Genomic DNA, 13072 nt, shown 5'->3' on the forward strand with positions numbered 1-13072 from the left:
TTGTGGAGGTACTGCTATACAGTTTTGCACAGAGGTCACAATTTACACTTCCTGGATCATGTCTACAAATGATTGTGGTAGGAGCAAGATTAAGTACCAATGGCATTTCAAGTTGAAAACAATTCGTTCATAAGTGACGTTTGTACATACGCTCACACTTAGAGTAGACTAAAAAAACGGCACATTCTTTGAGGTCTGTACTTTATTCACCAAATACAGAGTAATTTTAGAGTTTGAACTCTACAATAATTCTGTAGACATGCATTGAGCGGGAGACTGGACTGCTCTACGTGTTGTGTCAATTCTTGAGACTGCCTTTGGGACAGAAAGGACACAGAAGCGAGTCTATGCTCTGGACGACGCCATTGATGACGCTTCCGTCAGCTCCCTCTTCCACGACTGTGGCTCCGTTGACATGAACACCACCTGGAATGCGATATAAACGTTAATCAGCTGAACATCCCTGTCCATGCAAAAATTAACATTTTTCCTACTTATCGAACGATACTATAACCGTCTGCGAACAAAGAAGAATTTCACACAACTGCAAAGTACCCGTCTACTGCTAACACTGAAAGCGTGTGGGATGGGAGAGGGCAGAGATACAATTGCCAAGCAGCTTAGAGAAACTTACCAGCAGAAATGGAAATTGTAAGCTTGTCACCGTTGAATGTGTCTAGATATGTCAAGTGAGGGAGACTGGCTCTGCAGTAGGTACCGTTGACAATGTGGTACAGAAGTAATTCTGAAACCAAAATCGCATGGTTTGGTAGGTGTTGAAAACATTACCGTGTTTTTACTGCAAAAATGTTCTGACATTTTCGAACTATCCTTGTAAATACTTGCTCCGACTCCTGCAATATTTTTGTAAGTATTGATTCTAAGTACTAAGACCAACAGTTATTTTACCTTTCAAAATATTTGGATTCGAGAACAGATCATCTCTCGTTTGTTGTGTAAGTCTGGCAAACGCTTTGTCGGTAGGTGCGAATAGCGTAAACGGACCCTCACCTGTAAAACGCAAAACATGCTTGTAGGCAAAATGGAACATTAGAAACAGATTGAAATTTAGTTCTGTTGCAGCTGTACAAGTAGACAGCTGGTAGGTGTAATCTAACAATCTACTGGATCTTTAGACAAATTGCTGTTAGAACTGTTAGAGATTATGTTACATTATGTCACAGGTCTTACTCAAAATCTCGCAATTTTTTATATATACACTTAAAAATCATTCTATGCGAACTCACCACGAAGAAGGTCTTGCAAACTGGTGACCTGCAGAGCTTGGATAAGAATGGTGAAGGCAGGGCAGGCTGACAAGACATCAACGATGGTACCGGAATTTGGGACCATCACTCGCTTGATGACGTGCAACACACTGTTGGAGGCCATCTTGTCCTTACGTTGATTATCTATTACAGAGCACTGTACTGTAACCTGTAAAGAATGTGAACTACCTTTAATAAATTCATCAACGAGTTGCTAAGGATAGCATCGAATCTTAGCTCATAGAAGGCCAGTAGCAGTTTTATATTGAGGAGCTCAAGGAGACATCACCTCAGATCCTAAAGAATATTTTTTTTTTTAATTTTCTCTGTCGTTGAACTTTACATTTTTGAAACTTACCATTTCGTCGTAGACGTTAAATCTGACGGGTATGCCAGCAAGCGTGGGTTTGAGCATTTCGTTGGCGATATCGTCTAATGTCACCTCGTCCTGAAGGATGTGGTAGTTCAAGAGCTTGACCAAATACGAGGAATTTTTCATTGCTTCCTTCTGCCACGGGGGTGCGTTGTTGAACGCAGTGTTGGAAGGAGCAAAGACAGTGTATGGACCTGAACAAATAAAAATTGTAAGTGGATGGAGAATATTTATGGACAAGCCATCAACTAAAGGTAATTCATGACAACTCTTACAACGCGATTATTGTTGAACTGCCCGTATGGTGAAGAGAAAACACTTACCAAAAAGAGAACTGTTATCGTATTGAGTCTCATCCGCTTACCTTCAGCTTGCAGTTGAGCCACCAGACTCGCTTTCACCACATTGTCATAAAAAACGCTTAGGTTAAGCTTCCTGATGAGCTCCAGAAGGTTTGCCTTGTCATTAATAGATACCAGATTAAGGTCCGACCCCTGTACAAAACCAAACGTTGCAGCAGATGCGACCACGAACAACAGGACAACCAGCTTGAGAGGAGCGGCCATGCTACTCATGTCTGCAATGAACACAAAATGTTTGAGTAACAGGTTGATTGTAATTCCACAAATTCCGATACTATCAATAAAACTCCACTCATTTGTCCTAGGTACCTAATCGTCAGTTACCTTGCCAGCAGTTTGATCCTAACTCTTGGTATACAGACCACCTGTCTCTCCCTATATGTCTGTGTTGCATCCCACCCACCTTAAATTTGTAACAGCTCGTTTAAGGCCGACAGGTTGACTTGCACGAGGGTTGCGCATCTTCACGCTGAGCACGGTTACTGGTCAAACTATGCACATATCGTCGTTATCAGGTACTTCTGTTCAGTTGTATCGAGTATCGTTATTTCTCATGCTTATCATCACCCTAATACACATTTTGTACAGAACGTGAAAACTGCCGTTAGCGAAAGTTCTCAAACAATACAAGGTTTGTGATGTCTTCTGCTTTTCGCAAAGAGCACTCAGGAAAAAAAATGTGTCTCTTCTACCACTTTAAAACCGATCCACTCCCACCCCGACACCCCGGTGTGGTACCCGAAGGTGTGTATAGTCTGTGGTGGAGGCGTGATTAACGGGGTAAGTGTAGGATGGATGGGTGTCAAGAAACATTGTCAGACCTGGAAGATGGAGAACGTATATAGCCTCTGCGCTTCCGTTGTACTTTGTGCATGTGTGTGTGCGTGCATGTGTCTGTTCTCATCATTTTGTATCCGTTGCCGTGTGACGGGGGGGGGGGGAGACTATAGGCGCTCTACTGAGCTGTTAGTGGGGGATTGAGGGGATGGGAGACCTTCATAGTAGCAGGCGAAGCAAGAAATATATCCTGCAGATACTGAGGTACAATGAGATCTGATTCAAGTCATTCATATCCCCACCTTCTCTCAACATCTAGCCTTAACTGAAGCCAGTTTTACAAGCCATTTGTATTAGTGTGATGATATGGACTAGTAATAATAACGGATATCTTATACAATTGAAGGGAAGTATACGATAACGACGATACGAGAAGGCTGAGGAGGATATTGAACAAGACCTAGTCGAATTGCTGAAGAATCTGAACCTGAACGTGTTCTATGACAATGTGGAAAAGGCTGAGCTGGTCGATGAACTAAAAACTGAAGGTAAGATCGAGCAACATAACTATTTAACATTCACATGTTTGGGTTATAGGTTCAGAGGTTACAAAAGTCACAAATCCTTAATCGCACTTAATGAGCCTTCAGGTTGATGGATCGGCTACAAAGTCTAAATTGAATAAATAAATAGAATAATTAAAAATTGTAGTCTGTTAAATGCTCGAAAATATTGTTTTAAATTTGTCAGGTTCGCTCACCATCATTGCACCAACCAACACAGCGTTCAACGCCATGCCGCTGTGGCAGAAGAGAGCACTCAACAGCTCCACCTTTCTGGTCAAGGTCCATCTTCTCAAATACCATCATCTCCAGGACGAGGTGTCATCGGACAACATCGCCAATGACATGCTAGTACCCACCCTTGCAAACATGGCCGTCAGATTTAATATCTACAACAAATTGGTGGGAAGTTTACTTTTTTTTAAGATCTTCTGTGTGGAACTAAGCTCAGGTAACTTAATTTAACAAGCCTACAGGTTCAGATACAGCACACGAGAGGTACTGAGGAGAAACTTTTATAACTCCAGTATGTTGAGTAGATGAACCCAGAAAGGTGATGAGAGCTTTATGCACTTCACAGGTCACGGCGCAGTGCTCTCCAGTTGATCATCAACGTAAAGACAAGATGGCCTCCAACGGTGTGTTGCACGTCATCAGGCGGGTGATGGTTCCACCCCATGGAACAGTCGTATTGTTTCCTCAGTTGACATTAATGAACAAATACGTGCATTGTCTTGTGGCTCACTTTTACCATTTTAGCATTAGCAGTGGAATACAAAAGGCTTTAGAATGCCATGTTGCAGCAAATCCAATAGAAGGATTGAAAGAAGTGTCCATGCAAGTAAACATTGATGGGATGCCACTGTTTAAAAGCAGTAATGGACAATTCTGGCCTATACAAGGGTTGATTGACAAGCTTTTAGAAGTGCGCCATTTTTGATAGGACTGTTTTATGGAGATGGTAAGCCCGAAACCCTTGAATTTTTAAATGCCTTTGTCAAGAATACCAAGAGTTAAAGCAGTCTAGAGTTAAACATAAGAAAGCTCAATATATCAGCATTAGTATGTGATGCACCTGCTCGGTCCTTTATGAAAAAATATTAAACCTCACATGGAGTACTCTACCTGTGAAAGATGTACACAGACTGGTGTTTGGAAGAATAAAATGACATTTCCAGAAGTTAATTCAGAAGCACGGTCAGATCGTTCATTTGATGAGATGACAGATGAAGATCACCATGTAGGTTCTACACCACTCTCAGGGTTAGGGACTGGTCTTGTCTCGCAAGTGGTGCTGGACTATATATATATTATGCACCTTGTTTGCTTGGGTGTAATGAGACGACTCATTTTTTTTTTTTTTTTTTTTTTTTGTGGATGAAGGGTGAGTCGATCTAATGTTAGGAAAAGTCTGGTTGTCATTTCTATCATCTCACACACTCTGCAGGACTTCGCAAACTGCTTGCCATCAGAATTCACGAGACGACCAAGGTCTTTGGCTGAAGTCGCTCGATGGAAAGCAGTTGAATTTCGTTCAGTTTTTATTGTATACTGGAATTGTTGCTTTGTCAGGACATTTGCCAACATAAATCTTGCAGCGGATTTTCAGGTTCCTCCCCCCCCCCCACTTGGCATCCTGTATAAGCAGCATTAATTGTTGGCTTACGTACCCAGAGCGGGATCCCATTTTATTTTGGGTTTGCAAAATATTAACATCTTTGATGAATCATTCCGGTGTCTTAGTGTAATTTTAAAAAGGGTCAAATAACTATAATCTGTATCGAACGCTTGAATATAATGTCCTTAACACGAGAAAACTGGGGTGGTGGTGGTGAAACTGATAACTCGTTTATAATGATGCGGGGTGGGCACGCGTAGTGGTTTAAAAACATGAACTTAATTGTCACCAGTCAAAACCACCATTAAGATTCCGATCGAGTTCAAGATTGCGCCTCGGGGATATTCTTTGTATGTGACTCGATCTGTTTGCAGGGCTGGCCGTCGGGTGCTTTTTTCTAAGTTTTCTCTCCTTCCACAGTGCAGCCTCCTCCCTTCTCGATAGTGCGAAATGGCCTGTATATATAGATGGAAGACATTTCCCGCACTTTTCTTAAAATGTTAGAAAACGAACCACGGCCACTGTGACAGTAGGATTGGCGTGCTGCATGCTGTGCGTACAACTCTTCATGCGCTGGGGTTGGTTGGGGTAGGGATTGCATGAGAAGAATAGAAAAAGAATTTTTAAAAATGCTGTTCACCTCGCTCGCACACATCTGCTTGCAAATACATATGTAAGATAATAATAACTGAATGTTCTTTAAATATATGTCTCTTTTATTATTTTACAATTATTTTCCTGATATAAAATTGGCATCTTCCAATTAAAGTTTCTACAGTTCTAGACATCATTCCATATACAGTTATTCCCAATTGTAACGAAAGCGAAAACAAATATTTTTTAATCAGCATGGTCAAGCATTTGATAACAGAAATTTCTGTTGGTTTCCTTGAAAATGCTAAGATTAATATCAATAATATAGAGGGTATATGACATCACAACTATGTAACCCTAACTCTGTCCAAGCTCACTGCTGACAAATGTGGTCATTTTTATGAAAACATATATATGTACAAACAACAATTCAGTGCAGACACTTAAAACTTGCGAACAAGAAAAACTTCAAAAATTAGAGTCCTAGAAATTATAGGAAACAGCAAAGTTTTACTCTGTGAGATTCTATGTAGCACTCCATATAGTAGAGTACTGAGTTAATTATGTCCTTGGTTGTAGAGGGTAGGGTCGAACAGCTCCAAGGACTTAACGTCTCTTGAGTACTATAAGTTATGTCTTTGGTTGTAGAGGGTAGGGTCAATACGTAGCCATCAGAGACTGACGAGTTGCATGGTTACATCTACACAACACAGATATGTGCCTGTGACTCAATAAAAAGTAAACTGCAGAGCATTTTGACAAGTTAAAAATTAAGTTTCTTGCTCTAATTTTTCCTAATCTGGAGGTTTGTTAAAAAAATTCCGACACTAAAAACACTTCCAAAAAACAGAGCTGCACCTGAAGGTTTCGATCAGTATACTTTGTATAACCGGGACGTTCGTGGTATAACTGTATACAGTTTTACTTATAGCTCATTATATATTTACAAAACGGGTTTATGTTTTTAAAGATTGTTACACCTAATTTTTTTCTGCCTCTTTTCTTCTTTATAAACCTTTCCTTGTGTCAATGCTTAATTTTGAACTTTTTTTGTTGCTAGATTTTTGTGTCAGCTGGGGAAATTATCTTGCACTACTAACTCCCTTCAAATGTATGTTTCAAATGCTGGGTTTAAAACTTAAAATATTTTAACATATGTGCCTGTTACTATATGGCAGTTTCAACGTCCAAAAGTGAAGCATTAATTAGCATCCTTAATAGACTGGCACACCATCCACCAAATGAACATGTCCTTTCATTGCTGACTTTCGTCCGGCTTTTCGGCATCTCACGCTCACTATCTGAAAAAAAAAACAAAACAACAAAGAAAATCTTTCAGATACAAAAATAAATGAGAGAGTGAAGCTAGAGAGATGCAAAAAAAAAAAACGAAAAACAAAATCAAAACAAAAATATTTTTATGTAAAATCTGTGGTGGTAATTTGTTTATGAAATAACCTTTGAAGTGAAATAAACCCACATGTACTGAATAACTTTAATTTTGTCCTTCTGCCAATCACTTAACAAATATTTTTCATATAAAAATGTTAACTCTGTCGAGTCCATGTCTATGATACAATTTCATGATCAAAAACACAGAAGTGTAGGCATGAAAGTGAAGAAAATTCAGCACAGTCTATGGGATAGGTATTATAAAATTAACTTTTTCTGTGGTTAAAGATATTTTTCTCATAAAAATGCAACACAGGAAACATGATTGCTTTAATTATATCTACAAAATAGAACAATTTTGCAAGTTGTAAGAAATATTTTTAAGGATGTAAGATATATGAAAGTGATTCACTGACCTTAGAGCCTGAAAGTGGTCCAAATAGAAAGTGTGGAAGGCGAGCCGTGGTGTGGGCTAGACAGGCTTCCCGGATTTCCTGTGTTACTACATGCTGCATCAGCTTATTTTGCATTGCTGCAGAGTTTCTCTGTTAGTTGGGAAAGAAAGCTAAACATATTTTACTCAAGCCTACATAAGACACATGTGCCAGATAATATATTCCCTGTGTAAATGTATTGCATACATGTGATCCCTTCTTCACTACACACATGGTACACATATAGCTTGTATATCTGTATATGCACAGGTATGGGCATGAACATGGATGCAGTTAGCAGAAAGCTAGTTTAGTGAGTCTGTGCATGTGTATGTGTGTATAAAACAAAGTATAGCAGATGTTGGGGGGATTGGACGAAAATATGCTGATGTATAAGATGTTTACCAAATCTGCAAGCTTCAGTTTTCCTTGAAAACCTTTCTCTGTGTCAAGAGTCTCAAGATCAAAGACAGCTTGTCCCATCACTACCTTTTCAGACCTTAAGTCTGCACTGTCCACAATATCGAATGTAATAAATCTGCGAAAAGAGAATGAAAATGTTATATGATAATTCTATAGCCAACAATTAATATGCAGAGATTGGTTGCTAAAAAATATTTTGCATTTTCTTTACTCTTTCTTTCACAGACGATCATTATATTTCTGCACTTCTATCATGAATTTATAGTTTCACCAAAGATCATAAGTGTACGTGTTGGTTTGACAAACCCTAAACTCATAAACACAAGATCTAATAGGACCTGGACTCATTTTACCACTTGTAACAGTGAAGCAATGATAGTACAATGATTATGTTCCAGAAATATAAGGGTTGGATTGCTTAATTAGAATTCAAAGTCCTTAAAAGTCTCTTCTCATTTTCTCTGCAAGCATTTTATTTGACAGCGTAGAAGGGGGTGAGCTGTGTGTTACTTCATTTGCCCTGGGCTCCAGAATCCCTTTCTTATGCCGCTGCTTCCACCTAAGCATTTTTCAAAAACGATTTCTTTTTCAATCTTTATTGTGATATTTACTTTCTCACACAAATTGAAAAATCTTGAACTTTTGATGATCATAGTTTGGTGAAGGTTTGTTTGTTATGGACTGTTATCAGAAAACTTTGCAAAGTTCTTAGAGCAAGGTAAATGAATACTGTATACAGCTAGTTACAAAAGTGTATACATTGAATTAAATTTTTTTTTTTTACAAAACACATTTGGATTGACCTAAATCCAGACTTTTAATGTCACAAATACTGAATTTCATGCAATAGGTTCTGGGTGTGTTAATGAAATCCTGCCAAGCTGACCCTTGTGATGTCCTGTACATGTCTGTTTTTCCTGTTCTTAACAATGAGACATGCACAACTGTGGCCTCAAAAACAAAATGTGGGCAAAAACAGTCCATTTATCAGTTTAAATAAAGTTGCCATCTAAACTGAGGCTTTAAACTCAGAAGAAGGCAACACTCTCATGATGGAAAAGATGATGAAGATGTACTAAACTCAATATAGATTTCAGATTTTGTACTTTTAAGTTTCAACTATGAGATACATTTAAGTGTTAAATGAATGACTCCCAGTAATTTCTCTTCAAAGCTAAGGTCTTACATCTTTAAGTGCTTTGATCATTCCTGAAATCTGAACTCCATTTTTGTAAATATCTGTTAAAAAAAAAAATCACCTACTTATAAATACTTACCGGAAGGATAATTCTTCTAATGGGATTTCAAACTCAAATGATTCTTCCCATTCTGGATCAAGTGTATTTTTCTGCACCTGTTACAACATGGAAGCGCCAATGTATACATAAGCAAGCACTCCAACAACAGTCACTGTAATTAAAGGGGGAACAGACCCTATGTCAACAAAACTCAAATAAACTCAAACCACAGAACAAAATGCAATGTTCCAAACTGAATTTTGGATATTTAAACTGAACAAAAATTCAAAGTATGAATGCATCACCAAGCTCACAGATTCAGTTCATTAACCTCAGGCAAGAATTTATTAAAATATTTTTCAAATTAAGTACAGGCTTTAAACTTTCTCATTTTTCAACAGTATATGAGAGGATGATAGGGATTCCAAGCATGCTTTGGCCAGCAACTGTCCACCCAGTAGCAAATATAAATACCAGATTTAATCATGGATGGTAAAAAGGCAATGGAAGTGTGGTTTTTAATTTAGACATGGCAAACCACTCACAATTCACAACTTTACAGCCTGTAAAGCATGGGACCTTTATATTTTAATCTACCATAACGTCGACATAGTAATCCTACCAAATCTTAAAAGTGAACCCTTTTGGGGTTGATTGGTATAGGTTACAACCCAAAAAGATTTTTTGTGTAGTGCATGTGTACTCCTTTTAAAAAATGATAGTGAAAGTATCATTTAGCATCACAATTAAGATGCACCTGGCTGGAGAAGTATGCTCCAAGGCCAGGGATGGCCGATTTAATCATGGGGTCTGCTGACTGGTGCCCAGCTCTGGGTGAAAGTCCACATGCTCGATGAACTGTGATGAAAAGATAGTGAGGAGGCTGGAACTGCAAACTGAGGTCAAGCTCACCAGTTATGGTCAGATCTGTCTGATGCCAGAAAAAAGGCTGATTATGATGGTCCATGATCGCCATGAAATTCTGATTTAAAAATGTTGATCATAGATTATATATATATACGCACTTACAGTGCACACACATGTACACATATAATATACACATGCCTACAATTTGAGCATATATGCAATACATTCACACTTCTAATCCTTCTCTAAAGCACAATAATAAAAAGAATAATAAAGTTTGTTAAGCACATTTCTCCATTTGGATGCATGCTTGATGCACTACACATATGAATGACTACTAACAAAAGATAAAAAATATAAACTTTAGTAAATTTACCTCCATTTTCAGATCATACCACGCTGTTATGACAGGCTCTCTTGAAAGTTGAGTGACTTCATCTCAACAATGACCTCACCTAGAAAGTCATCTTGATTGGCCAAATCATGATCCCACATTTGCAAAACCACCTGAGATTCAGTGAGCTCAGATTTACTGGCACAAAAAGCGAAGATTTCATTGTAAACAGGACTCCTGGTTCCCTCAACTATTTGAGATGTCTTAGTACCATGGCCATGGATATCAGGAAACATCTGAAGCTTTAAAAGAAATTTTTAACTTTAATAAATAATAATAATACTTTACTAAAAAAAATTGCTTTTCATTTAAAACTACTTTCCATCAAATTAAAGCAGATGCCTTTGATGGAAATGTCAAAACTTTCATCATTAAGCAAATGATTTAATATGCTAAAAATAAAACAAATCTATCTCTGTAGCTCTGTAAGCATTAGCTACATCATATTACTTTGATAATTTTCTGCTGCTGTGCCACAAGCATGTCACAAATATTATACACAGCTTGTTTTTCTCTAATGTTACACTTATGTAAAGTTAAATGTCTTAAAAAAATTCTACTGATTATCAAACAAACATAATTAAAGCAAAATAAAACAAGGGAAGGACAAGAAAAGACTATATGATGTACACAGTATGATAAAGCTGCAATATAGATATCAATTATTGATGTACAATTGTTCTTGTCTTCTTGTAACAGCAGTGGGGCACTAAAACACGATCAACCTTGGCATAAGGAGCTGAAGCCTTAGTTCGCAGGTCTCCAGCTTGAAGATTGTTGCACTTAATTAGCTTGACAAGAAGCAGTTGTCTCTTGACATCATACTTGAAAGACAGCTGCACCTGACCATGAATTTCATGAGGTGTATGGATGATGGCAGGATCAAGCTGTTTGAAGAGTCCTTTCAGAATTCTCATGCTTTCCTGTGTGAAAAACTATCAAAATGTAAGGTACAATGCTTGATGAATTTTATTTATACATATGAGATTTTATGTGTCTATTTTAATAAAAACATGCAAAAAAGACCATAACAATTGGGATACATATAAATGCTATGGTGCTGATATTTGATGATCCTTTCTAAAATATTCTTCTCAAGTCTTTCAGCTATATATATATTGCTCACCTTCAGGATACTTTTTCAAGATAGTCTTCTCACTGAAAAATTTATACTGAGTTGCTTTTTATATATGCTTTTGCATGGAATTTGTTTTCTAAAGAATTTGGCAGGAAATGCTTTTTGAATGCAACAATACACATTTTTAGGAAAGTTCCATATTAATTGGCATTTAATAATGAATAATCTTCATCAAATTCATTTAGTGTTTTTACCTTGCCAAAACCAGATGCATTGCACTTTATAAAGACAACCTGACACAAAAAAATCTCTCATGCATCAAACCTAGATCTTCTAACTCACAACACACACATGTACATATACACACACACAATAAGAAAAACAATAATTAAGACACTGTACCAAACTTATTTTGCTAACCAAAACCCATAGTAATGAAAAATTTCATCTTTTTGATAATGGTAAACAGTGACAGCTAAGAACAATTAATTTAAGATATTTGAATTTTAGATAAATGTGCATGATTGCATATGGGTGTGGCCATATAAAGTAACACATATTTGACTAAAGAATCACTAATGCCAAAACTGCACTTTTGGATATTACCACTTTTTGCAAGAGTATATCTGATTGATAATATATTTATGTTATCAATTTGATTTTTTGGATTGAAAGAGGGATTTAATTTATGTAGCAATCATATATATTCAAAGTATACAGCAAGAGGTTATTAGTGCTGGACATATGTTTTAATTATTTTTAATGCATTTTTATCATGATGATAAATGAGCAACAAATAATTGATTTAAGAGATTAGCTCTTTTTTACATAGCATGTCCATTATATAATATTTATTTCTTTGACTTAATTAATGAGATATTATATATATTACTTCAGAAGTATATATATATATATCACTATACATCGCTTACCGTATCCTGTTTGTGACAGTCAGGGCCTTGGCCATTGTCTGTTCTTGTAAGGACAATTTGGGATTTGACCTTAGCATCCAAAACAGTAGCTAAGTCTTTGATCCTTTTTGAATTCTGTGTTAGGTTTTGTTCTGTCGAATGTGTAGACTGTTCACTGCCCATGATCTACAACGAGATACATAGATAGGGAAAAATTAGTCCTTATGTGATCAGAATTTAAATTTTCTACATAATAGTTATTGCTAAAGTATCCAAAAGCTAGAATAATTTTACGTACATTAATTTGTAATGGATTTGTAATTAATGGATTATGAATGTGATGTGCATGCGATCATGTATGACTTTAATCGAGCTGGTATGATTGACTGCAACACGACTGCCTGTGGGTTGATATATATAATCGAGCTGCAACTGAATTGCCCTCTAGGGATTAATAAAGTATTATCTTATCTTATCTTATCTTATCTTATCTTATCTTGTTCACATCACCAATTATACAAATACATTATAAAATACATTTCTTTTATGATTCGTTTTATTTATTTATGGTATTCGATTGGTAATGTGTTAAACTTATTTTTATAACATTTACTGAAAAAGAATATTACCACAAAAAGCTGAAAAAGCAGAAAAAGCAAACGATTTTTTGTGTTAATTAACACTCATCACTGAAAGCACAGTCCTAGGACGCCATGATGTTGACATTAGTGACGGCTCTGCCTCCACTACTTTTAATTAACACATTATAATATTTAAGAC

General features: G+C 36.9%; 2 protein-coding genes across 3 annotated transcripts; both read right to left on the reverse strand.

Annotated features, from left to right (window-relative positions):
- Positions 1-184: 184 nt before the first annotated feature.
- Positions 185-3661, reverse strand: LOC112572002 (transforming growth factor-beta-induced protein ig-h3-like). Of its 2 annotated transcripts, none has more exons than XM_025251474.1 (7): positions 3541-3661; positions 2006-2218; positions 1627-1835; positions 1248-1437; positions 910-1011; positions 635-745; positions 185-426 (listed from the first exon to the last, which is right to left on the reverse strand). In XM_025251474.1, exons 1-7 carry the CDS (start codon positions 3647-3649, stop codon positions 299-301), a joined length of 1062 nt encoding a protein of 353 aa, XP_025107259.1. In that variant the 5' UTR covers positions 3650-3661; the 3' UTR covers positions 185-298. The 2 variants fall into 2 exon arrangements, with proteins under 2 accessions (XP_025107259.1, XP_025107260.1); XM_025251475.1 differs by lacking the exon at positions 3541-3661 and adding an exon at positions 2328-2426.
- Positions 3662-5659: 1998 nt separating this feature from the next.
- Positions 5660-13067, reverse strand: LOC112572001 (synaptotagmin-1-like). Its single transcript, XM_025251473.1, is given in 10 exon segments — positions 5660-6856; positions 7364-7492; positions 7787-7919; positions 9082-9158; positions 9800-9973; positions 10286-10326; positions 10329-10545; positions 11029-11226; positions 12314-12478; positions 12922-13067. Coding segments are annotated over 9 exon segments (1218 nt in total). The 5' UTR covers positions 12476-12478; positions 12922-13067; the 3' UTR covers positions 5660-6769.
- Positions 13068-13072: the final 5 nt, after the last annotated feature.

The sequence above is a fragment of the Pomacea canaliculata genome, linkage group LG9, assembly GCF_003073045.1.
Source record: "Pomacea canaliculata isolate SZHN2017 linkage group LG9, ASM307304v1, whole genome shotgun sequence".
Taxonomy (NCBI): Eukaryota; Metazoa; Mollusca; class Gastropoda; order Architaenioglossa; family Ampullariidae; genus Pomacea; species Pomacea canaliculata.

Excerpts from the sequence above, each read along its gene's own strand:
- LOC112572002 (XM_025251474.1), bottom strand. The coding sequence starts at position 3,649 with ATGATGGTATTTGAGAAGATGGACCTTGACCAGAAAGGTGGAGCTGTT. Across the intron at positions 2,219-3,540 it reads TGTTGGTTGGTGCAATGATG|ACATGAGTAGCATGGCCGCT; the intron begins GTGAGCGAACCT and ends TGTTCATTGCAG. Across the intron at positions 427-634 it reads TACAATTTCCATTTCTGCTG|GTGGTGTTCATGTCAACGGA; the intron begins GTAAGTTTCTCT and ends ATCGCATTCCAG.